At 52.5% G+C, this 26,943-nt stretch overlaps 1 protein-coding gene across 1 annotated transcript; it reads right to left on the bottom strand.

Annotated features, from left to right (window-relative positions):
* Positions 1–226: 226 nt before the first annotated feature.
* Positions 227–26,943, bottom strand: LOC144126056 (uncharacterized). Its single transcript, XM_077659960.1, has 3 exons — positions 26,580–26,943; positions 5,149–5,418; positions 227–4,582 (listed from the first exon to the last, which is right to left on the bottom strand). Exons 1-3 carry the CDS (start codon positions 26,683–26,685, stop codon positions 4,239–4,241), a joined length of 720 nt encoding a protein of 239 aa, XP_077516086.1. The 5' UTR covers positions 26,686–26,943; the 3' UTR covers positions 227–4,238.

Here is a 26,943-nt window from a genome sequence, read left to right as displayed (position 1 = left end):
AGGGGCATCTAGTGGCGCGAAACGCAGGCTGTGAGCACTGCGCTTTGATAATCCAGCAGAGACACTTGTCTGTCGTGCCGCCAAATGCCGTTGTGACGTTTGTTATGCTTTGTGCCAAAACTTCTCATTATTGTTGCTTCGAATGCAGGACCGGTGCCACCCATTAGCGTCAGGCACTGCGCGTCGACTACATTAAGTAAAGAGACAACACTTTCGTTCTTTTTTTACAATCGTGTCCATTTATCTTGGCAACTGTGCATGTAGACATTTGTACAAAAACGCGCACACGTATATGCGTATATCACTCTTATGTACAACCACGCCACCGTCATCAACATGAGAGCGCACAAAAATTCACTGAGACATGTCGTTCAATAGAATAGCATCTCTCTCTGTATATATATAATATAATAGACAAATAATGATAACACAATAATATGAGCATAAATAAATAAGTTAGGACAACATTTTTCGTGCAAAGAATGCATGACTTGAGAAAAACAAGTGAGAGGTGCGGAACCCGTTCGCACCGAAGTGAAAGGGGACGCCACGGTCGTTGAGTGAGTGCGCATGGAGATTTGAGTAGGCGTCGGCGACGAACCCACCATCCACAGCACGCCTTGCCTAAATTCGCGCTGTTGGTGTGCAATGCATTCAGCAAAGCCCAACTCGAACCACTTCCAATTTGTTATTTTAACGAGACTGTTACAGACAGGCATATTGGAAGGAGTTGAGGAATATCTGTGGAACGTAATAGTTTCTACCAAGGGATTCCCGTTCGCCTGTCCCGTTTGTAAATTCACCTCTATTCTTTAAATACGCACGTTATCAAGCTTCTAATTTTTTTTTATTAGCGATGCGGCTTAACTGAGAAAGTGGGTTCGCGGCGACGCAGTGGTTGACGCGGCAACACGAAGAAAACGCGTCGTATGAGTTACAACAAAAACGGCGAGATTCAGACAAAGGCACGTCGCGGCCATCCATTCTTCGTGAATTTTTAGCGGCAAGTAGTAGATACCGTCAGCAGAGGATGATGATGACGTAACAAGAGACAAAACTTCGCGAACACGTCATAGTGAGACAAAGAACCGAGTACCTGGTCGCGTTCAAGTACTAGCCGCAAAAAGGAGGATGAAGAAGAAAATAATAGTAATAAAAAAGAGGAAGGCACGAAGGAGACGCCGTTTGGCTGTCAGGGCGAGATGCAGAACGGGCGGACGCACTGTTATCACTGGCGGAAGCGTCTCGACCGCGTTCTTTCTCTCTCTCTCTCTCGTGCCCCTTTAAAAACCGCGCGCGCGTGAACACACAAAGGCACACACGGATTGCGATCAGCGAGTGCCCGGAGGGAAAAAGTTCATTGGCGGGGGCAGGCACGCGCGCGCGATATCAGGAATGTTTGTGTCGGCCTGCTGCGACCTTGGCTGAAGAAGGGAGGTGGCGCCAGCTGGTAACGGTTCTGTCACGTTCCAACAGGGCGGCCCGCTCCAGGCACTAGCACGCACTTGCGTCGGCCGAGGGTCGCGTACGCATACTTTCTTTTATCTTTTCTTACGATTCTGGCCTGCACTTTATTTCCTCGGGTCTCTTGAAAGTGCGTGAAGATGCACAGTTTCGATTTGGCAGGTAAGAACACATTGAGGTATGTAAGAGTGCGAAACTACTCGCGTGGCATGCAGGCTTCGTGTATGAAAGATTGGCAGGACGAGAAAAGATGTGAACTGTGCCGTCCGCGCGTCAGCTCTTTGAAGAAACCGCTGGCTACGGTGTAGATAGCAAAGAAAGAGCCAACAATTTTAGACAAAGCTCGCGGTTAAGGCAGAGCCAACCGCAGCAAGCTCTACTCACGCGTTTCGCGACAGAGAAGAAAGTAGAGGCGGTAACAAGAACAGCATGCGTGGCTCGTCGCGACCCTGAGCAATGTGCGGCTTATGGGCCAGACTTTGAAGGCATTCATATCAACCGTTTAGTGTATTCAGGAGATATGGCCAAGCGTGGGATCTCAGGTATGATCAGTCGGTAAAATGAATTAAAACCCGAACTGCTCAAGGGAGAAAACCAAATGAAGCCAAAAAGTAGCTGACTGGATAGGTGTCTGTTAAGGGTACACGAATTCTGGCCAATTGGCTCCATGACGAATGGAAACCGGTCTGCCACTGTTCTTTTTGCAGAAGAGAGGAATGGGTGCACAACAGAATGAGGGTAGAATGCCTGCACAATCTGGGCCATTGTTGTCGGCAGTTCAGAGTAGCTGAGGGTTTAAGCAGGCGAGGGATATGATAGCGGCAAGGCGTCCGCTATCAGCTAGGCATCAACGCGCATACACGCCGAAAGTCTTGGTGAGGTCAACGTGCATATGCGCTGGATCCACTGCCATAGCGGACGTCACACTGGTGCCAGATCCCTGGCGTGTCGAAACTCTCGGTGGCCCTATCTGGCCCTATATCACGGTGACGCAGACAGGGCCAGTCAGGTAGCGAGGGTGCACAATGTTACAACGAGCCCGTCAACCACCGAAGATAGGGCCGCTGTTAACAGTGCACAAAGACAGTTAAGTGTGTATGTATACATATATATGTCCTATTTTCGTCGGAACATGTCGCTGTACATGAAGACGTGCACACTTCGGTCAACAACACGAGAAAACAAGTTTAACAGGCCCTATAGGCACACAACCAACAGTCGGAACAGGTTCCTGGGGCCTCGTGAACAACAGACAGGTGCTCCCAGGGTTAAGGCAGCCCGACTACATGAACAGGAACGTCGGTGAAGGCAGCAAGTGGAACATTTTCGCACATGTACACCGATAGCTCGCTAACGCGGTGATGACGAAACGATTAGTTAGTTTATCCCTGAATAACGAGCCTTTTCACGACAGTGCTGACTGTGCGCAACTATCTGGCGATCAGAAAAATAAAAAAAAAACAGCAGGATGTTAATGTAAACTGAAGCATGAATCTGTCTCTACACTTCCTCATGCCTAAAAAAAGAAAAGGTCGCATTATAAAACAACCACTTTTCCATAAGTTACATAGGAATATTTGCAATTTTCATTTCATGCAAAAATATATCGCTTCGCCTCACACCTCTCAAGAATTTCTTCCAGCAATCGTTAGTTTTTCTTTCAGCAAATCTGTCCTGTATACTTCTCTTCGCTGCCTGCGCATACGTTTCTTTAGAATACCAGGCTGATCTGGTGACGATTCTCTCACCAAGCTTCGATTATTGTTTGCTGACCACCAGCAGAGCCGACATTTTGTCTTCCACAAGTTTTGCCCGCGTAACCGAGTGAGGGTCGCCCGTGAAAAGATCGACGCGCCTCCGAGCGAAGGCTGTGAATGGCCTAAACGCAACTGCCTAATCGAATCATGTGCCGATAACTCCGAAGGCCAGCCCGCGGCAATGCATCGAGAAACCTGTCCCGAATCGTGACCCAGGAGCAGCTCGGCCATGCTAGGCACGTCACGAACAAAGGCCGCGGTCCTTGGAGGCGATGCGGTCACGAGTGTGATGGCGATCTGGAGAACGCCAGTCCTGAAGGCCACGTCGCAGTGCGTTTAATAGCAGCGCTGCTCGCTCTCCCATGTACCGCGCAAGCGACGGCAACTTATTCCTTCATAGGGGGACACGGATTTTCCCCCAACAATTACTGCTTCCAACAGGACAGACGGCAAAGCAGCCGGTAGGCGCGCTGTTTCCCGCTCCAACACTGCACGACTTCGATGTCCTTCCAGTTGTGAACTGCTGACGCAGCGGTTTTACCCTCCAGAAAGCGTTCTGCGCGCACAACTGACCGACGCGTTATTGAAGACGTGTGCTCAGGCCGCGACTGTACACGAATCAGAGCATCGCGTCGAAGTGATCGAATGCGAGGAGACGCGGATTGTGCGTACACAGACGCCACAGTGTGGCAAGAGAGGAATTACTCTTGGAGTACCGCTTTTCTTGATTACCCTCAAAGCATAGATCGACGGTGTAACCGCTCTGAAGGCCGGTTCCAGTTCGAAACGGGTGGCAACCGGCCAGCGGAATTCGAACGAGCTGATTCGTTGCCGCCTCAGCGAGACCTCAGGAGCTTTCCTCCTTCGAGGTACTGTCGATTCAGTGTCCCATTCGGTGGCGCACGCCGGTCCACATCCTAGTGTCCACCGGCCAGGGCCACCAGAAACGAGTCTCCCGGTGTGACTCCGGGCGTAGAGGGGACCACAAACACGCACGCACAGCAGTCCTCCTGCTCATCAGGAGACGACGGCCATCTTGTTGTCGTAGGTGCCCCCGTTGGGTGTGCTGTCATCGGAGGCTATCGTTTGGCGGCCCTTGATGTAGTTGCCTCGCACGTAGCGCACGCCGAGCAGTCCTGCGTGTCGCCGCACCAGCGCCACGATGACCAGCAGCGCGACGGCGAACAGGGCACACGCGCCCACCGACAGCACGGCCACATGCACGGGGCTCAGCAAGCGCTCGTCACTGCCGCCGCCAGGAGGAGACTGCGGCGGTGGCAGTTCGGTGGACAACGGCGCGCTGTCGACGCCGCCGCTACTGGCAGCCTCGGGTCGCAGGGCGGGCCACGAGGATGCCGTCTCTGCAAGAGGTTAAGGACGTCCGTCAGGCTAGGCTTCCAAAACAGGGCACGGGCGAGGTAGACAAATGAGAAAGGGCAACAATGACCGGCGATTTTCCAGTTCTCTCCGTCAGTACGTCAACACTGGCCATTCCGAATTCAGCGTCCACTTGAGCCAGCCACTGTCCCCCAAGACCTGATGTGCGTTATAGTACGCTGAACCTCGTTACAACAAAACTGAAGGGGTCCCGCGATTACTTCGTAATAGCCGTAGCTTCGTTATAGCCTGCGTTGACCGAGCTTCCAAGGGGAATCATCATTCCTTCGTTATATCCAACATTTCGTTATAAACCGTTTTGTTATAACGAGGTTCCACTACACATATCTGTAGTTAATACCGTTTTAGTTTCATTTTTTGGTTGCTTCGTCTTGATTCAGTTGCTGATCATATCCTCACAGCTAGACAATATTCTTGACCTGGATAGACGGGCTTTCCTTCCTCGGGCTCGAAATAAACAAGACGTAAAGAATGAAGGCGGGAGGAAGGAAGCAGAGAAAGAGAGAATGCGCCGCCACAGCGTACTCACCATCCGAGGATGGCGGCGGCAGCACCCCCTGGTTGCAGAGGCTGGAGCTGCAGCAGATGAGCTGGGGCCACCTGGCGGCCGAGTGCACCGCGGGCCGCCGGTTCTCGCACAGCAGCGGCGTGCGGCTGTTGATGCATCCGCGCGTGATGGGGTCCGTGTTTGGGTCGCGGCTCTGCAGGTACTGCGTGTAGCACATGGACGTCGTGTTGCACCGGCTGGTGCCCTGCTCGCGGCAGTGCTGCGTGGTGCACGCGCACGTGATCTGCTTCCCTGCACGGCAGAAAAGGGAGAGAGCGTTTCATTCACTGCCACGTGTCTGCCTCTCGAAAAGAACAAACAAAATGCGAGGAAAGCGGGGCAGGCTTCAAACTGCAGTGACGCATGTTTGCTACACAATAAAGCGAAGCTTATTGCTCTCACAAAACAAAAAAAGAAGACACCGAAACAAACACAGTGAACAGAACGTAATACAAAGCTGTCGCCGTACAGCGAACGAAAACTTTTGCGCCTGTTATTCCACTCCAGCAGGACTTGTACAGGGCCAGAAGGTGCATGCGTGCGAACTTTGTTTATTAACAGCCGCATCTCGATTATTTGAACTCAAAGGGGACCAAACATTTGTTCCAATTATACGGAGTTCGAACACGGCGGGATGCCTGATCAGGCCCCACTCAATACACGTGACGTTGATGGGCCCAAAGCGCTATTTCGGATAAACCGGAAGTTCGAAGTAAGCGAGTTGGAATGAAAGAGATTCCTCCGCACTGGATTGCGCTTCGAGAACTTAAGCGAACTCGGCATGATTGCTGCTGTCTAGCGTCAGTGATGCTAACTGGCAAATCGTTCCACGTGTAAGCAGAACTTGCCATTCGCGCAGTGTGAAGAACAGCTCGCGCTCCTAAGAACGTCAAAATCGTTTATAAGACAACATGAGTAAGGGCTGAGAGGGGCGAAAGCCGAAGAACTGAGGTTTATTACGAGCGTTTTCGCACTGACTTATTACGCCTCCTCCAATACGACTCCTCTGATGCACGGATAAGTGTGCGGCATAATCCACAAAAATTGACTAGTCCGTCTCTCAGCGGTGAGGAGAAAGGCCGTGAAATGACCAGGAACCGAGCTTGTTAAGTTTCATATGTGGAACGTTGTAACCGTTGAAGCTGTGCTCTACATGAGAGGTTAAAAAGAGACAGCGTGTGTGTGTCGGAATTGGGGGGGGGGGGGGGGGGGGGGCTCTACTGCCTAACCGTGAACGAAAAAAAATTATTTAGGGGAGAGGGGAACTACATAACCACACTGTTCAAGAAACGCGCTGCGTAAACAAGACCCTACCCCATCTCCTGCAGTCATCCTCAATCGCCTCCTGAACGCAAAGTCCGCCCATACTACCTGCAGTCCCAGTTACTCGCAACAAGCAATCACCGCCGACCGCCTCCGCACTCTCCAATCGCATTCCGGTCAGCGTCCGCGCAGGCAGCTTCAAAGTCAAGCAGCGGCAACTTGGCTGTCCGCCACCCGCCAACCTACTCGACACATTCCCACGCGCACGACGCGGACAGCCTTTTTTTTTTTTTTCATAGACGCAGCGCTAGCAAGGCGCGGAGGAGTACTCCGACGGGTCACTGCGAGTGACGAGCCGTCATCGACAGCGAGCTACTGGCCCCCGCCACTGTGCACGCGAGGAATGGGAGACGAGCTTCGCGACGTCGAGCCGAGAGGCGGGCGGCGGCACCCCAGCACGTCGTAAATCGGCCGCAGCCGACGAGGGGCCTCCCCGCTGCGAGGCAGCCCCCGCCGCCTCCCCGTCGAGCGCCCGGCGACGCGAATCCTTTCTTGTTGGCACAACGGGACCTTGGGCGCGTGCCGACCGGCGCTTATAATGCGGCGACGACAATCGACGCCTGACATACTGACACAGCCGCAGCGGAGGCGGCACTCTAGGGGCGTATTATTCTGTGTCGCTGACACGACCCCTGGCGCTGAACGCTCCTTTTGCATGTGTACAGCCGGTTTTATGAAAGGCGCGATACTTGTAAACTATGCCCATGCGCTCGAAGTGAAAGGGGAGAACCAACCGTTTGTCAACAATGAGGTCGCTCTGTAAATACAAGGGACCGGGAGAGCAGGGAACGTATTGCGATCGACGGGACTGCTGCAAGTGGCCCTCAAGGACGCTGATAGGCAAACAGAACACGCCCACGACGTAGGCTGTGTTACGTGCGGAATGGCTTTGTGGGACTCTGTACATCGTGTATCGAAACTATTTAACGAGCAGTTAATTCGAGAAGTCGGATTAGAACTAGCCATAAATGACAATGTGTAGCAGGGGATGTTATGTCTAAATAAAAATTCATGCACACTTACGCCCCCGCGTAACATGTATGACACAGATATCTGCGGTGTGCCGACACTGCATGCGCAGACAAAGGCTTTGTAATGACGGAGCATCCAGAACGAAGAAAGCGCACAGTTTATGTGGTAAGCAAAACCTGCTTTTGATTTTGTTGTTACTGCAAAAGAGCCCTGCATCCACCTTTCGAGAGACACGGCCTTTTCGTTTTTTTTGTTTTTTTTTTGCGTGTGCTGAAGGTTTCTCATGAGCGTAGCATAACTGCTCTCGCGAAGTAACCGCTCACCATCACTAATATCAGTGAGGTGATTAACAAAGAGCAAGTGAAAAAACCCAAGAAATAAACCGACCCATTTTGAGACTCGTCCCTCACCACAACCCACTCAGCTATGTTCCCGCTTCTTTGTCCTCTCAGCAAGCAATCCACGTAGTGACGGAATAGCTAACAACTAAAGTTGAACTTCAGCGCCAGCAGCGGCTTATGCGAAACTTGCGATTAGCGAAACGCGTGCACTCAGCATTTTATTTCCTCGCCTCTATGACGGGGCTGCCATCGCAACGAAAACCTCTTGCAATCCTTCCGTTCGGGACTCCCAAGCCCGGCTTGGGTTTTCCGAAAAAGTGCACCGAGCTTAAGAACGTTCGCCACGGCGAACACATAGCGGCCATACGCACGACTGGCCAGTCGAGTGAGCAATAGCAGCACGCCCGGATGCACCGGCATCGGAAATCGCGCGCCTGGTCCCCGAAAAGCCGTCGGAAAAGATGGCTTGTCTTCTCCCAGAGCCAGCCCGACTGCGCACCAGGGCGCGCGCATCTGGTCCGCTCGGCGTCGTCGGCCCTTATCTCCCCGGACAGGCCAGGAGAAGAGGAGGCACCGCGGCGTTCGTGGGAGAAAGCGCGCCGCCGACCGCCTATCGCTCGCCGCCATCGCCGCGGGGTTCCTCCGCGGCACCGGCCCGGTGTCGCCCCACAGCCGAGCCTCCCTGCGCGCATGCGCCGGCCTCCGGTCCGAGGATGACAGCGGGAGAGTACAGACGGGCTTCGAAGAGCATCGACGTTACGCATACAGTCATGGACAAAAGTTTTTGCGGGATGCGAGTTCGCGGAAAAAATATTCTACGCGGTCAGCAAACCAGGTCGCCGAAAAGCCTGGAAGCACGAGGGGATTGCGTGCTCCAGCCGCTGGCACCAGTATACCTGCCGGGTGGGAAGCATCTTTTGTTTTCCCTGTAATAAGCCTGCATCCCGTGAACTTCCCGCGTGCTGCCTGCCCACTGGTATCACTGGAATATATTTCAGGTGTTTCAGGGAACCCCGCTAGAAATTTTTAAAAATGAGGTTTTTAAGGTCCGCCAAAAGTGGTATCACTATGCCGCAAAAAAGATTCTCTTTACTTCAAAACACTATTTTTAACGCTTAGTAGCGGGCTTACCTGAAACACCTGGTATATAAAGCGCGTGCCTCAGAACCCACGTCGGTGCCCCTGCTCACGGTACAGCCCAAAAACTACAGGAGACCGAAGGATCTATGCTGGGATAGTTAGCACATTCTTGAGAACAGCCGTACCGATCGACCCCTGCTCCTTGTATAAGTGAATATGTTAGTTCCTAAGCGCCTGAACCTCCTTGCACGGTATGCAGCGATGCACGTTTCCAAGAAATGGTCCGTGCGCGTCACAAAAAACTAACGCTGAAGTGTTGCGCGCACGCACGGGCAAATGCGAAGCCAGCAAAGGCAAGGTATGTGCGGAGGAGTACTCGTACAACCCAGCTCGGATTTTATAAATGGCGGTTCATAATTTTTCGGTTTGCTGGCTGTTCTGTGGCGGCGTTATGTTTGAGCACAAATACGCGCTCTGTCCATTGGAAACAAAACGTCGCGAAGCCTTCGCCTGGCAAATACCCGTGGTCCACCACGAGCACAATAGCTCTTGGTCAGCTGTACCGTCAAAATGCCAGGACAAGGCACACGCGCGAAAATATCTGAGGAAGGAAACGGGTTAAACAATCACAGCCCAACCGCCCGCAGTTACCACGTGGGCTTCGGGAGAGGCCGGCAAAGAGCCAGGGTTCTTGACCTTCGCCGCCACCGCCGTGGTGCGACAGGAAATCGAACCAGCGACCTTCGCACGAGCCCAGCCACGGAACGCCCCCCTCTCCTGCAACCGCAACAAATTTGAACCGGGCCGCAGAACGAAAACGGCAGCGCAAGAGACGCTTGCACCGCAGAGTGCACTCACCGCAAACCCCCTCCAGCGCCACTCATTAAATGCGCGAGTGAGGGCGACGGACTCTTCTTAAGCCCGTCTGCGCCCCCCCCCCCCCTTCCTGCTAATGGCCAGAGAAAACGTGACACAGGGGAAAACAAGATGCCAACGTCTGGCACGCCGCACTTTGGCTAATGTGCCTATCTCTGAACCACTTTATTTATTTTTCACATTATATAAACAAGCTTGTTAATCTCATCAGGCGGATTACAGAAGGCAGGGCTATTATAACTCTTCAGAAGCCTCTGACTCGGTTTTCGAGTTTTCGCATACCTTACGAAGCCTTTGTTGTATCTTTTTATGAGCCGGCCGGCACGGGTATAACGAAGTTGCTCCTGGACAGTTGAATGGACACTAAGGACAACTTCTATTTAGTTATTGTTCTTATTAAGAATTGATTCTGCGGTCCTTTTTGTGTATGATGACGTCTGTCCGGCAGCAATAGACGCATTTATGGCTGAGAAAACGAATTTCAACAATTTTTCCTCCACTGGATTCAACGCTTGACGTCTACATTGAGAAAGGCTGGTTGCCTCCGTTTTGAAGTGAATGACGGTTTAGCCTACCCTTGGGATCCGCCATTTAACATCGCTGTCGACGTGTGCATTTTATTTGCTAAATCGGCCGTTGATAACACCTGTATTTCATATTATCGTCTCTTCTCACCTCAGTTTGCAGTGATTAAGACGTGGAACCCCATCGATACAGGCTAACTTCTATTTTTCCCCCGGTGTGCCTTCAAGGTCCGGTTCTAATTAAAGAGCAGCGATAGGTTCTATGGCAGGGGCTGAACAAGTCTTCTGCCTGGTCTATCCACACTTGTCGGCGCTTTTCGCCGCTACAGGACTTTTCAGAACACAACCGAAGCTTATTGGCAGTCACTATTTTCGAACGACAGCGCCACCCCAACAGGGGTACCATTATCTTGCTACGCTGCACAAACACTTTTTAAACGGGCTGAATGAAACTCGGCTGCTTTTGCAGGTGACCAGTGCCGAGCTGCAGCAAGAACTAGGTAATGGACAGAAAACTTGTCGTGAGTTGCTTGGCCTTAGTCCCTCAGTGATTTCCGGTGGCACTAAGGAGGAGGCAACGGCCGAGATAAAAGCAGCTCCACCTAGAGCAACTCGCTACAGCTACGGGCGACCGCATCATTTGCAAAGCGACAGGGCCGCGCATTTCGCTGAGACTGCGGCCAGCTACTATTACTGCCGCCTCAGTGCACGCAGTCCAGTCCGAAATTCCTCCGCGTTCCCTCGGGGCGGCCCCAACCACAGGAATAAGCAGAGCGCGCGAGAGAGGAGGGGGGATGAAGAGCTATCAAATGGACGACGGTGGCACGAAAAGTCATCGCGTGCACACCGCCGCGCCGCGCGAGCGGTTGTCTTTGGCGTCCCCTTCATACCCCCTCCCCCTACCTTGCCTCCAACTCGGCCTCTCGCCGGACGCTGGCCTCTCGCCGCGCAACCCCACGTCACGATCGACGTGGCCGCAACTCGGAACCCGCAGCAGCAGCACCAAGGAGCGCAGCAACGCTCTCTCCCTCCTCCGGCCGGAGTGAAGGGATGCATATCTGCAGGCCAGCCACCGCGAAAGCGAAACAGCGGCACTCGAGAAAGAATCCCACTGCACGGCGGGCAGCCGGCACGGAAGAAAGCTGCGACGCAAAAGGGAGGAGGAGGGGAGGCAGGAGTTTGAGTTCGCTTCACCGCAGCCAGAACCGGTCTCCGTTATTATCCTAATAACCCGTGGGGGGGGAGGTGAGTGAGGTGGAAGGGAGGCTGCTGCTGCTGCGGCCGAGGAAGAAGGAGCGCACGACGCCGCGGCTCACGCACGCTCCAATGGCTTCGGAAGACGACGACGACCGCCGGCCAGCAGACCAAGCCAGCCCAGCGCCGGCGGCCGGGAAACAGAAACACACGCACTCCTCGGGAGTCCTCTTTCGCCCTCCCTTCCGCAGAATGCCGGCCGAGCAAACAGACGAAGAGGAGGGGTGAGCAAAGCAAAGCAAAAACAAGCCCCCGGCGGAGGAGGAGGAGGCGGAGGGTTGTGGAGCTGCTTTCTGAGGGGAGCCGCCGCCGCGCGCTCACGACGCCGATAGCATCGTGCGGGCCCCGCCGCGGGCGTCGTCTCCGCTGCCGCCGTCGAGAAGACGAGGGGGCCCCGTCATTAGACGCTGACGGCTCTTCGGAGCCCGCAGAAAAGGGAGGCCCGTCACACGCCGAACCTCCCTTCACGCAGACATTCAAATTTTTTGCCTCGAGACGACAGGGCCTCAAGAGCAGATGCTTTTCTTTCCTTCTCCTCCTATTCGCCGCGGCCTTTCTTCTTCCCACAAGAGTTCGGCGGCGGCTCGGATGTGCCGGCGCGTGTAATTGCCCGCACATTTCCGGAGAAGTGATGCGCTCACGAAGTGCGCTGGAAATTGCAGGGTGTCTTCTTCTGTTTCCCCTGCTCCGCCTGAGGGACAGATCCACCATAGGTTTTCGCCGCTCTTTCGGTTGGCCCGTCCGGTCGTCGAGGCGGACGGAAAGAAATGCCGTGAATTCGTTTTTGTTTCCTTTCTTTTTCTATTCCCCTTCTTCACGAAGAGGTCGTGCGTGCCACGGTCGCATCTGAAGAGGCTGTATTCTAGACGTGATGGCGCACGCCACGGAATGTGACCAGCCCACGGCAACGGAAGCGCGGAAGAGAAACCGCCTCGGACAATGTCGCAAGTTTTTCTGTCTATGCTCAGAAAACTGGACAAACGTGATGAATTAGACTTCTCAAAGATTTCCCTACACACCCCTATAGTGGAGGGGGAAAGGGGGTGCACAAGCCTCCTTGTTTTTTGAATGCCCCCCTTAATTCGTAACGATTTTTTCTTTACTCACGACGAGGAATTTTATTGATCTTTGTCATGAGTGGTGGAGTCATAAACGTTGCTAGCCCTGCCCGACACGTAAACGACACAAATGAAAAATTAAAAATGGCTGCCGTTTCTCCTCTACCATCGATACCCCACCACACGCACACACTTTTGAATTCCTGGGGAAACTTTTTTTCCGGTGAGTCGTATTGCATCGTTGTTATTGGTGAGCCCGAGCTTCGACACCGATGGAGCGAGGGATATTGCTTGCTTGCTACGTGTGTGACTGAGGATGAAGAATCATCGACAAACTATATAAACCATTGCAGTGCGAGACGCTTCTTTCAATGCGCGATAAAGAAAGCAAGAGCACGGCAACGAAATGGCGCGGGCTGCTCTAAATCGGAAATGGATTTTTCTTCGCCAGGGATTTCGATCGGCGCCGATAGCTAATTTGTCGCAGTAGAGCGAGGGCTTCAGCTTCCTACATCTCTCCGGAAAAACCACTGAAATATCGCTTCTGCTCTTCCATGTTGCGAATGAGAGATTTCCTGCACGAAGAACAGGCAGCGTGCCTGGAAGCCTGAGAACATTCAACATGTTTCAACATGACGATCTACCAAGCCTGGCAACCTGAGAGGAACCAACGTGTTGCGATAACACCGGCAAGCAGAACAACGCCTACACAACCATACGTGAAAGCTCACATTACAGAACCCGGCAGAAAGAACCAGAAGCCTCGTTAGCACAACACCGTTGTTTCGCAGCCGCGCTGTGGGCCCTGCCCGTTTCTGAGACGGCGCGTCATGCCACAGCGGCGATTACACGTACTCGCACACCGGGCCGCCAAATTGCAGCCAGAGAGGGGCATCGGAAAGGACCCGCAGAGCGCGCGCGGCATAATAGGCACCGAGGGGGAACGACGCGCCTCGATTCCGAATGTGCCGCGCGCGGCCTTGAAGGAGAAAACAGTCCCATCCCAACTCAGCTCCCATCGAAAAACCGAGCCAACAGCTACAAAAACGAAGACGCCCTTCTCACAGGCCCCGGAGAGAAACTTTACACTATTGTTTGTTTGCTTTTTTCTTTCACTCGGGACGCGTCGAAAGAAGCGCGCGCAGGGAGATAGTGAGTGCTGCACAGAGGAAGGGAGCAGGGGGGGAAAGGAGCCGGGCCGTCTTTTTCTCCTCCGGTGCTGGGGGAGATGTAATGATAGAGCAGTGGGCACATGCGGCAGGGAAAATGCAGCAGAAGCCCGGCACAAACGGAACTCGGCCCTTCCCCCGCTCCTCCCACCGCCCGCACGCACCACGGCACGGCTGTGTCTTTGCTCTCGGGCGCGTTTCTTTCCTTCGACTGCTGCCAGGTCGCCCCGTCGTAATCGCTTCGTCGAAGCGCCGGCTGTCGGCCGTGCACACTGCCACCTCCTCCGCCGCCGCAGTTGGGACTCGAACTCTCGACCCTTGTCATTCTTGCCCCGACCGGCCGGCAAGTAAAGAATGAGGCAGCGAGGAGGTGCGGGCGTGGGGGGAAGGGAAATGGAGAATTCGAGAGCCCGCTCATCTTCCGACGGCGGCCTGCGTGCACCTCAGGCGGCAGTGGCAGAAACCGCGGGCAACTCGCAAAAGTGGCGCAGCACAATTTTCTTTTCGCGATTATTTCTTTGGGACCCCGGTCCTTCTCCTGGTTATACGGAGAAGCCGGACAGGAAACGGTGCCTGCATTAGGACTCTCATTAGGGTGTATTAGCGGGCCTCCAAACCACGCCTCGCACTGCGCCAACGATTTTCCCGCACGCCATGTATATTCCAAATGCGCGAACAATTCCGAACGGCGACCGTGTGGGACGTATACGCGATGGGGCGGTCATTGCATATGTTGGCGTTCCGCTGAATCCGCCTCCTCATAGGAGACGGCTGAAGTGCGGGCGCACGTGTGCCGCGATGAGCAAGCAGTCCGTTGCGCGCTTCCACGAAACGATGCCCGCACAAGGACACACGGAATCGTGCTCAACGAGAACCACAGGTGCGGTCAGAACTAGCACTGCGCTGCCCCAGAAGCCGCGTTATCTCGGGGCTGAGCTCTCGCAGAATGCCTTCTGTTGGTGGGACGTACTACAAGGCAGCGCGGATGCATCCAGAGACTGCGATTTTGTCGTAAATTATTATTATTATTATTATTATTATTATTATTATTATTATTATTATTATTATTATTATTATTATGCAGCATCATAAGCTATCAGCAACATGCCATGAGTCGCTCACTTCATGAATTCGCCATCATTTCTAGCGAAGACGAGGCTGTTCAAGCCTTTTGTTCGACTACGATCATACGCAGTCATTCACTCGTTTGTCACACGTCACGCGGTTCCCCGGGAACGAAATTAGCTATGGTTACCGAAATATGAAGCTCACAGAGTGCAGAGATATACTGTAAACCATACAGTTCTGTAAACCCTTAAGTGATCGACTCGCAGCCAACTCCTAAGTTGCAGCGCACGAATTCCTACAGCGTTTTTTTTTTTCCCCCCAGAAACCGCAGCGGTGAGTTCGCACGCGTTGTGACAGCAACCGTGCGCGCACCTATGAAAACCACCGTGATCAGCACGCGTCGATGTCATGAAGGCGCCCCACGTATTATACTTCAAGGGAGTTGTACTGCGCGATGTATCGAACAGCAAAAGCTTATCGCAAAGAAAGAAAGAAAACGAGCTTTGCAGCGAGGGCATCAAGACGCAATTCTGTGCGGTGACTACGCGAGCAAGTGAGAATTCGAATGGCAGCGAAAGGAAACCTCCATTTACAAAAGGTCGGTCGTCAGCCTAAGCCATGGTATATCCCTGTCTCCCGGGCTGTCGACAGTGCTGGCCGACTTGAAGACAGCGGCATCTGGGTTGAGGAACCGAACAGTGCGGCGCAAGAAGAAATTTCCTTTTCTTTTATCAAGCAATCGCGTCCAAAGCGTGTCCCCTGATGGGTTGGCGCTCATTCCTGGCAGGCAACGTCCGCCGTTGGCCGAAGTGAGAGCAACGCTTCCAGCTGGCGTTACCCTCAGGGCAGTTCCCCTTCGAGCAGCACAGAGTACAGCGCGTACGGTCTCGGACACGGCCCCGTCACACCGTGGCAGCGCCGGCGTCGGTAAAACCACGGCGTCGTCGCGTCGGCGTCCGCAGCCGTCACGCCCCTCCGCCTCCCCACTCATTGTTCAAGGAAGCCCGGGCGGCTTTCCCCCGACACGGCCTCCCGGCGGGCGGCACAGCGCTCGAGGCACCGACAGCGGCGCCAGGCCCCAATCAGTGCCCTACGACGAGTAGTAGCAGTCTTCACCAACAGTAACGAATCCGCCCCGCACATGACCGCAGCTAACACGTGTGGTCCACGTAATATTCTTGAAGATTCCGAACTTTTGGTGAGTGAGGAGGAGGACCTGTCCGCCTCATTCCCTGCAGCTTCGGAGCAACGGGAATGATGCTGAGGACAGATTAAACGGTCCGGAGGCCAGCTCTGCTCACGTGTTCAACGGGACCCAGATCCTCACCTTTGAAAGGGGCGCTACAGGAATCCACACTGGTGGATCGGCAAACAAGAAGGGGCGGCGAATAATAATAATTGGTTTTTTGGGGAAAGGAAATGGCGTAGTATCTGTCTCATATATCTTTGGGCACCTGAACCGCGCCGTAAGGGAAGGGATAAAGGAGGGAGTGAAAGAAGAAAGGAAGAATAGGTGCCGTAGTGGAGGGCTCCGGAATAATTTCGACCACCTGGGGATCTGTAACGTGCACTGACAACGCACAGCACACGGGCGCCTTAGCGTTTTTCCTCCATAAAAACGCAGCCGCCGCGGTCGGGTTCGAACCCGGGAACTCCGGATCAGTAGTCGAGCGCGCTAACCACTGGGCCACCGCGCCGGGTAACTTCAGACAGTGCAAACGTTATATTTAAGATCTATATTCTCCGATTACCGAAAAACACAGTGACAGCTCTACGTATCCAAGTTCAAATTCCCAAACTAACATATAAAAATAGCCCTTCTCAAGTTTCTTTATATGCTTCGTGAAAAAGAGTTTAATTTAGACTTTGTATATCCGACCGCCAGGCAGATTATATCCCCGTACTAACCATCCATTCGCCAGTTTCCCGTGTACATCTAGAGCTGACCTCTTCAAATACTCGATTTTCCCGAAAACCATTGTTGAGTTCAATAATCTACCCGCCGCGGTGGCTCAGTGGTTAGGGCGGTCGGCTACTGATCCGGAGTTCCCGGGTTCGAACCGAACCCGGCGGCTGCGTTTCGATGGAGGCGAAACGCTAAGGCGCCCGTGCGCTGTGCGATGTCAGTGCACGTTAAAGATCCCTAGGTGGTCGAAATTATTCCGGAGCCTTCCACTACGGTACCTTTTCTTCTTTCACTCCCTCCTTTATCCCTTCCCTTACGGTGCGGTTCAGGTGTCGGCCGATATGTGAGACAGCTACTGCGCCACTTTCTTTCCCCAAAAACCAGAACCAAGACCAATAATCTTGATCCGCCCGCTTTTAACGACACCTTTTCAGCCGAGAATTTAGGGCAGAATAAATCCTTTGTGTTCTACAAAGAAGAATAGTGAATAAAACAAAAGAAATGCAGAGGAGAGTCGGGTCCTTCACGCGTTTTCACACACGCGCCCTGCTTTGCATTCCTGTATTCTCGTTTGTCAACGTCCCCGCGCCTCTGAATCTCCGAAGTATGGTCGCAGATTGTCGTACGTGACGCAAAGCTATGTGCACGTCGTCGATCGCCGGTCAGTGCCCCCCCCCATATCGAAAGTGGCCGAGTCGCGGCTGTGATCCATTTGGCGTGCGTCCATCCTGCCATCCCGATTGCAGCCTGGTTTCTCAGCGCGGGAGGGCTCTCTCTTTTGAGCTGCCGCTCCAGTCCAGCCGCGGCCTGTTCACGACCGCAGGTGCTGACGCTGGAGCAGCTGTCACGAATGCACGAAAGGCTGCATCCTGCTCCTCCATTCGCTCCCAATCCCACCCAGTGCTGACAAGGACATGCACCCAGAGTTGAGGTAACTTATGCGGTGCCCAGTCCAGGGTCAGGTCGGCTTGGGGTGCCGGTAAGTCCTGTATTGTACCAAGTACGGCGACGAGCCCACTTCCCTGCTGCATCTTCAGCGGCGAAGCGCGGCAATTAGGCAATAATTGCCGGCATCAATTAGGCGCTGACTGTGGGTGAGGCGCGGCGGACTCTTAATGGGCTGCTGCGCCGAATATGCCCGCGGCTATCCTGCATTACATAAGGGTTCCTCGAGCAAGACAAAATGAAATAAGGGCGAAAGGCTCCGTACCAAGAAACAAAAAGGGACGTACTCGGTTACAACGGCAAGGATTTCCTCGGGAATTGAAGCGCAGCAGCTTCCTTCTGTTCATAATCGCTTCATTATTATTTGCGCACAAACCATCACAGCAATAGCGCCAGAAACCCAATCATGCAAGAAAAAACGCCCCGCCGCGGTGGCTCAGTGGTTAGGGCGCTCGACTACTGATCCGGAGTTCCCGGGTTCGAACCCGACCGCGGCGGCTGCGTTTTTATGGAGGAAAAACGCTAAGGCGCCCGTGTGCTGTGCGATGTCAGTGCACGTTCAAGATCCCCAGGTGGTCGAAATTATTCCGGAGCCCTCCACTACGGCACCTCTCTCTTCCTTTCTTCTTTCACTCCCTCCTTTACCCTTCACTTACGGCGCGGTTCAGGTGTCCAACGATATATGAGACAGATACTGCGCCATTTTATTTCCCCCAAAACCAATTATTATTATTATTAAGAAAAAACCCATCGTGTGCGATCCCGTTCCTCCGCGAAGTGTGTCTTCTGCTTAAACAGCACCAGGAAAAGCACGCTAACAGAACAAATGTTGACGATAGCCTGCTGTGCACTACAAATGTGCGTTATTATTATTATTATTATTATTATTAGTAGTAGTAGTAGTAGTAGTAGTAGTAGTAGTAGTAGTAGTAGTAGTAGTAGTAGTAGTAGGTGAAATATTTGTGAAGGAAATTTTGCAAAGTTTGGGGCGAAAGATAAAGACAAATCAAAATGTGATCCCGAATAGAGTTTACCAGCCAGCCCTCGACTTCCCAAAGGGCGCAGCGTTTACAGCGATAGCTCTGGCATGTTCACCCAGGTCACGAGATCCTGGTCTGGTCTACTGGCCTGGGAGTGGCAGCGGGCACTGTCGGGTGGAAGGGAGGGCGCCAAGGGAGATAGAGAGAGAGAGATAATAGAAGGACCGGAAATGCGGGAACGCTTAGCAGGAGAGGAAAGAGAGGGGGTATGGAAAGAAGAAGAAGAGGGGGAAAAGGGGACTCCATTACAGCTAATCCAAACAGCAAGTTTATAGCGACCTTGTTAAGGCAGCGCAATGAACTACGGGATTTTGATAAGTAAACACATACATGTACGTAACCTTTCCCCGGAACATCGACAAAAAAAATTAAAAATCACGTACTTAAAAAGCACAAGACGTATTTAATCGCAAGCCGCCCGGCATTCAAACGACAGCGGTAGCAGATACGAATAAACCAGCGTGCATAACGTGAGTGACCATTTTCCTTACGGCATTTGCTTTGACGCTGGGTCTTAACAGACCGGGGCACAAGAGGTAAGTTTTATGTGTTCTACAGAGCAGCAATCTTCTCCGATGGCCTGGCATGAATACTGGTTGCAAGAGAAATACGACGACCTCTTTGCGCTAGGAATGAATATTCATGAGCGAGTGAGTGTCCATATCGCCCCCCACCCAATGTGTAAGGTAGCTTCGCAGCCCCTTTACCAAGCTAGTCCCACGGCTGTCTGTGCTAGTTACTTCCTGGAATTGCAAGTGGGCCGTGGTTATAGGCCATACTGATGAGCGCTGATCACTTTCATTCTGCATACGCGCTGAAATATTCAGTCATCGTGCCCAGACCGTGCAATTGTGTAACTCGGCATAATACTGGGCTACATTATGCACGTTAATCTCGTTCCGAAGTAAATGTAAAAGAGATGATTTCGCGATGTATATGCAAATGGGAGACAGGAATAATTTTACCCTTCGTTGCAGGCAGACATAATATCGCAGCAGCATACATAGAATTATGTACGTTTGAATGAGACGGTGAGATACGTGGCCGACTTTCCTTTCGGTAAAGTTGTGTTAGTTCGTAACACTTGGGAGATGTAGACGCAGATGTGCCATTTCAACTGAGTAGTAGCTCATGAAGATGAAATGTGTCAAGATGCGATCCTGTCAGCAAGGGCAAGTTTCATTCAAAGCGTCGAAGATTTGACAGAAATGTGGAAAAATTAGAAGCAGCGGGACTCAAGCGGCGGTTCTAAAATGAAGCAGTCAAGCCACAGTCACGGAAATAGGCGTACTAACCTCACTATAACAAAAAAACTGTTCCAAGTAGTGGCGCCGCGCCGCACAAATGATTAAAAAAGTGATACATAGAGAGAGAGGAAAGGGGGGGGGGGGGGGAAGAAAACGAAAGCTTACAGTGGTGCAGAAGCTGGACCTATAGCGTCGCAGTGTATCATGACCCGTCGTCCAGAATGCTCATGACACGCAACAGCACTTCACTGTTGGCTGTCGTGTTGCAGTCGCATATCGTATTGACTGTCGTATCGCTTTGGCCTGATTTTTTTTCGATTGCCCTGCGAGCGAACGGTCCCGAAATGTTCCTATAGTCGTAACAGCATTTTGCGCACAGGTTTCGGCTGGCCGATGGCCCCAGCTTCAACGTCCACGACAGTGCACGTTTTTAGCAGGACAGAAGGTAAGCGGGTCGGCACTGGGGTTCACTTCGCGGCTTTAGGGTTGGGAAGAAATAGAAAATGTAATGGAAAAAAGAGCCGCCTCAAAAGATCACGTGCTCTGAGCTGCAGGAGCGAAAGTGTTCCAGTACAGACCCTCGTAACGTGGTAAACATCTCCGCGGTTGAGAGGACTGACAGCCTTTCTTTTTTCGTGTTCGTTTTTTTCGTCTTCAGTCTTGTTTTGCGCGAAGTACTCCTCCATCCTCCCCCCGCCGTCAACGCGTTCGAACTCGCCTACAGCGTTATTAATGCGGGCCGCAGCGCACCTGGAGAAGCGCGCCGCGACAGTCGTCCTCGTCGCGGCGACGATGCCCCGCTGTCGCCGTCTCCGCTGCCAGCAGCGGCAATTCGTTATATATGTTTGTGCGAGGCCGAAGGACGAAGACGCGTCGCATTCCTCCCCCGCCGATAGAGGGGGGGAAAGGAACCGCTTGTTTTCGATCCACGGAACGCGGGCGGCAGCCACGCATACGCTGGCTGTTCGCGTTTCCCCGACGCGGTTCACCGCGCACACCGCTGCTTCCCGTATTGTTTCCGAGCAAGGAAAAGCGGCCAAAGTGCGCGCGAACCTCATTCGCGCAATTTATCTCGCGCGTTAATGAGCTGCTGGTCCGCCAACCGAAGCTTGTTGACTTCACCCAACACTTTGCGGGACAGAGCAGGGAAGAGTGATCGATTTATTGACTTTTACGTGCCGGGGCAACAGTGTGCACGGGCTACACGAGGCTGTAGTTAAGGGGTTCTGCGTACCGAACAATTCTGGGCGAAAGCATTTCACTAAAACAGTCAATATATCCGCAGCTCACCCGACGGCAGTCTGACATTCTTTTCTTTATTAACGTTTTTGCTATCGTCAAAAGCGTTCGTCTTTGGCTTTCCATGACAGCCTTAATTAACTGTCCGATGCGATCGACACAAACACGTTAAAAGAAAAAAAATTAACTGCATATCAGAAGAATGGACAATTTGCTTCAATATTTTCATAAGAGTAAAGTACAACTTTCGCATTTTCAAAAATTTCGGTCCGAGAATGTTGGACATGTTCATGTGTGACGAAATCTCACAATTCTAGATGCAAGTACGACGACTGGTTAGCGCGGCGACAGTGCGATTATCGAAGAATGTTCTGTTGGACTATAGTCGGTGCGAAACGTTCATTTTCAAACACTCGCGAAAATGAGACGGCGCCAAGACTGCGCAGTGCGTATGCCTTCTCTCGTCAGCACGTCCTCGTATTTTCGCCGTGTTTGAAAATTTTGATTTTGTCAGGAGTGAGACGTGAACGCTAGTTTGAAATTGGAATGATTACTGAATGAACTTTGCAAGGACTCTTCAAAGACTCGTATATGACCCACAAAAAGTCTGAAAAATACTAAATACCGAGAATCTTCACGTGTTGCACACATAACCCTTGAGCGAGGCTGTGAATAATGGGCCTTTGATATACCTCGAAGGCGGTTTCAGTGCGACTTTGCCGCACTAACATTTCCTTACGCTCTACATGCTTTCAGATGTTTTTCGTTGGGCCGTGGCGGCGACTCAGTGGTTATGGTGCTCGGTTGCTGAGCCGAAATACGCGGGTTCGATCCCGGCCGCGGCATTTCGATGGAGGCTAAATGCTAGAAGTCCGTGTACTGTGAGATGTTAAAGAATCCCAGTTGGTCGAAATTATCTGGAGCCTTCCACTGGAGCCTGAGTGGCTTTGCGACCTGAAATCCCATAAACCATGCTTTTCAACAATAAGACACACGTGTTCGTGTAGTTAACATTTTACGTACGTGTATTTTCTCCCTTGCGTGTGCGTGTTTTCCTGTATACACAGTACGTAAACAGCCCCTGTATAAATTCGCTGTCCACTCTCCACCTAGAGCCCGTCCATTTTCCACCTAGTCCATTTTCCACTCTATTCATTTCACTTCCAGCGGCGGCAGCCGCCGCGGTGGCTGAGTGGTTATGGCGCTCAGCTGCCGGCCCGAAAGACGCGGGTTCGATCCCGGCCGTGGCGGTCGAATTTCGATGGATGCGAAATTCTAGAGGCCCGTGTGCTGTGCGATGTCAGTGCACGTTAAAGAACCCCAGGTGGTCGAAATTTCCGGAGACCTCCACTACGGCGTCTCTCATAGCCTGAGTCGCTTTGGGACGTTAAATCCCCCATGAACCATAAAAAAACTTCCAGGATGGATGGATGGATGGATGGATGGATGGATGGATGGATGGATGGATGGATACGGCTGAACCCTTTAAATCGGGCGGTGGCTCCTGCCACCTAGCCATGCCTTGTGAAATTTTACTCCTGTCCTGCTTTTAGCCACCAATCGTATAACCTTCGCTTGGTTACTTCTAACCTCTTAAAATCCACTTTCCCTTCACTATCCCTAAACCTCAATGCCTTGGGTAAGTCAGCCCCGCTGCTTTCCACTGTAGGGTGACGCCCTTTACAGAAAAGTATCAAGTGTTCAGCCGTTTCCTCCTCCTCTCCGTACGCAATGCACAAAGTGTCTATCTCGTGGTACCTGACTCTATACGTCTTATACCCCTGTCACACGGGCACTTGTAAGGCCTTGAAAATTAAGGTCCTTTGCCCCAAAGGCGCGTGACGCGCATCTACACGGCAAAGCGTCGAGACCTTAGCGATAAAGTTCCGTAGCAATAAAGGCGGCCGTCAGCGGCTTTAAAGTTGCTTAAAGGAGCAACCCAGACGGCAGCGCCAGCTAGCGAGCTCAAAGAATAAAAAATTGACGCAATTTTTAGTTTTGAAACCGTAAAAAAATATCTAATTTATCTTATTCAATGGTTAATTTTGCGTTACAGTGCACTTAACCGTAGAGGAGGCTATGACTAAAGACATTCACACTGCTAAGAAAGGACTTGAACGCTTTTCAGCAGCCGCATCGACACACACGTGCTTGCGCATCTCGCTTTGCTGTTTTTTCTTCGTTTGCTCTTTGTTGTGTGCGTGTTTTGAGTTTGCTTGCGTGCACAAAGACACAAGCAACAAAGCACGCTTCTCGAACACAACGAGGAGACGAACGGAAAAGTGCGCCTACCGTGGTCGGACCGAGAACGATGAAAAAAAAAAGAAACTTTGTTTCAAAATATCCGTTTCTCACCGTCAGAACGCTCGTTTATTATCGTGATAGCTACTTTTTCCAACATAAACGAATGCACTCTTAGCTGAAGTGCTACCGTCTGCTTTAATTTCATAATGTTACTAGCGCCGCTTCACACACAGCGGTGACTTTTGGCATTCACGGAGGCCGCGTTCTAGCTCCTTTGGATTTGCCGTGTAGCAGCGTCGCTGCTCCTTTTCGGTTTTCCTCCTTTAGTGCAATAAGACAACTTTACGGCAAAGGCCGAGAAGAAGTCCCGTGTGACAGGGGTATTAGTCCGCAAAACTCCCGTCCTGGCCTCAAACAACAAAGAGCTTCCCCTACAATTATCATAGATATTTTCTTTGACAATTTCCTGTTTAAAGGTTCGGCATGTTTCCAGTGCCGATTTCGTCAGCATCCCTGTTTTCCACAGAGCTCTCTCCGTTTCTTTAACCTTTAGCGGCAGCTGTTCAAGCGCCCCTCCGTCTTCTTCAATTTTTTTCGGACAGCGGTGATAAAGGGCACGCTGTGTCGTTTATGACATGTGCTAAATTCCTGTGTCCACATACGCAGTGCAAACAGTTTATGCTTGAAGCAGTAAAGCGACACATTGCATTGCAGCCCGCGCCTGCCTATCTTGTTCACCTGCCGTTGTTCGTTTTACGCGTTTTTTACTGCGTTTGTAGTAGGCGGTCCTTAGTCAGATGTAACGCGAACACTTGAGCCTTTTAACCGTTCAGTTGCTATGCGGCACAGAAATCTCAAAGGAAATAAATGAATAAATAAATACTGACGCGATATCACTTGCGAACACGCAATAACCTATCAAATAAGACAGCTATTGATAATTAGCTGAGAACACAGCTCATCAAGATATATATTTTCATACCTCAACATTTAGAAAGTGCACAGAAGTACCTGCAATGTGGCCAACGTGCTCGGTATCCTGTTTCCTCCCGCTTGAAGAGCTTTGACTGCAGTAACTGCGCTATCGAAGACTATAAGGATCAATTCATAAACTAAGGAATATCACGACCACCGCTTAGGTGCAGAGACACTGTGCCACAGAACCCACAAGCAGCAGCATACCAGCATATTTACGATATTTCATCTGGCGTGTCCGCCCCACTACTAAACAGCCCACTACTAAAGATTTTAGGCTACGCCCTCTTTTTACGACCCCAGTCGATAGTTTTAATCCACCGCCTCCTGGTACAGCTGCACACGGTTCCCCCCTCCCGAATGGCCACAACGGTGCCAGCCAGATGCGCTTTAGATCGAACCACTATGAGTTCTGCCAACGCGTCGTTCTGCATCTGCCCCGTGTCATTCGTGACTCCCCCTCAGCCAAATCCTGTTGGAAAAGAAGTCCCCCTCAGCGTCCAGACGCCTTGCCACGACATACATCGCGCCGACGCGACTGCGAGCGTCGCAGCGCGCGCTGACACCGGCTGTCAGCGACGGCGCGCATTGCCCGGCCGTCGACTCATTCCCCCTCCCAGTCCCGACCCCCTCGACTTCCCGAAGCCTCGGCGGGCGCCGGTCACCGAAGCGCCGCCGGGAGCATTCCTCGGCGGAAGGGGGGCTCCCTCCGCGCCACCCGACCCGTTCTGCTGGCCTCGGGCGGGGTGGCGCAACTCGGGTGATCCACGGTCTAGCTAGCTGCTCGTGTCGCATCTCTTCGCTTTCACAGTGGCACACAAGCCAGCAAGTCGTGCTACACTGTTGCTACAAATGCGAAAACGACTTGTCACTGGCGCTCTTAGAAAATAGTGAAGTACAACTTGCAAAAGCTGACGGTGGGCTATTACTATCGGGTACGCCATAGAGTAGGGTTCAGGGATGATTTCGACTACTTGTGGGTTTTAAAGCTCGCCGGAATCTTACAACACAAATAGCCTCTGCGGCCAGGAAGCCAAGGAATTCGAACACGGCAGGAGAACCCCACAGCCACTCTAGCGAGCATCGCTGAGACTCTCAGATTTCTTATCAACTTATGAACGTGAACGTACGAAGACCTCAAGCACAGAAGCAGTGTGCTAACAGAGCCGGAAGTGCATGGGCCGCATATCTGTCACACAGTCAAGCATTCCAACAATCGCCAGCCCAGCCTTGGGAGACAGGTCAGTGCGTAACACATATAAAGCGCAACGCATGATGGACGACCGGTGCGGCCACGATGATCCCGGAAAAGGGAAACGTGCCGGGCTGGTTCTGTGGCCGGCCGGTCCTTCGGAAAACTGGCTGCGTCGACCTCGATTTCGCGCCTTGCTCCACGCGGGCGCTTCGCTAACGCACGCAGGCAAGAAAAAGGCAGCGTGTGACCAAAGCAAGGACGCCCGCTCTCCTCGCGACAGTTCAGCGGCAGCGGAGCCGGCGCTACAACACGCCAGGTGCCCGGCGTCGGCTCCAACTGTTTCACCTACTGCCGCGGCGCCACGAACGTCGCGACGCCAGACGCCTGTTCGCGCATGAGCGATGCCGCCGCTGACGCAACGCCGCCGGGCCCAGTAACGGAACGGCCGAGGGAGCGGGCGCGCGCGTTTTCGTGTTTCTCTTCCAGGTCACGTTCCGACTCGTTAACGCACGCGCATCCAAACGCGGAAGAAGCGGAGCGCCGCATAAAACGACGCGCACGCTTTGACAATGGCTTTTCAGACCAATCGTTGAGCTGATCGCAAGTGCAAGTTTAGCGGTGCGACCTCTTAAGGAGGCCAGTAATGCCATGATCACTGTCACCTTCGTCATCACGCATGCCTTTAAACGTTTAGTTCTTACGATCTTACATATTTTACTCCGCAAGGTTACAAAGCAGTCACATGTCGTTAACCAGATCAAAACTGAATTTATGGTGGACTCTGTCTTGAGGAACGAGACAGCATGAATCCTTGAACTAAGACCGAAAACATTTTGAAGGCGAGGCTCATGCAGATTTGTAACGCGAACTCAGTCGCGCAAAGCACACGTCCCGCACGAAATGTGCCAGGCGGCATGATGTTCAAAGCCATGTACTCTGGATGCGCAGCGGACTCACCTTGAGCGAGGACGACACATTTTAGCAGGGCACACAGCAGCAGACCGAAGAGGGTCCTCGCAAACAAACTTGCTGCTCCGCTCGTAGTACGCCCGGGCGCTGCCATCTTGGATTCTTGCTTCAAAGCAGACGACGCGTCCTAAACAGACCCGGCGCTCTGCCGGCAACGCGCACCAAGAAGTCGTCGAAAGTCGGATGGTTAGCTCGCAGCCCACAGGCACATAGCGCTACTCGTCGACGCACACACTCGGCGAGAAACGTGCCGATGCGAATCGGTCGAGTGACACTGGCGAAGTGAGCCTCCACGATGCATGCGCGGCAGACCTGACGGCCTCCGACCACGACCGGTCTGATGAGCGAGCGC

This window comes from Amblyomma americanum, chromosome 3 (genome assembly GCF_052857255.1).
Source record: "Amblyomma americanum isolate KBUSLIRL-KWMA chromosome 3, ASM5285725v1, whole genome shotgun sequence".
Classification (NCBI taxonomy): Eukaryota; Metazoa; Arthropoda; class Arachnida; order Ixodida; family Ixodidae; genus Amblyomma; species Amblyomma americanum.
The sequence above is the reverse complement of the archived record's forward strand: the minus strand, read 5'-3'. Positions and strand labels throughout refer to the sequence as shown.

Coding starts and splice junctions, on each gene's coding strand:
- LOC144126056 (XM_077659960.1), bottom strand. CDS start 26,685: ATGGCAGCGCCCGGGCGTACTACGAGCGGAGCAGCAAGTTTGTTTGCG. Junction 5,419..26,579: donor ATGTGTCGTCCTCGCTCAAG/GTGAGTCCGCTG, acceptor TCTGCCGTGCAG/GGAAGCAGATCACGTGCGCG. Junction 4,583..5,148: donor GCCGCCGCCATCCTCGGATG/GTGAGTACGCTG, acceptor AACCTCTTGCAG/AGACGGCATCCTCGTGGCCC.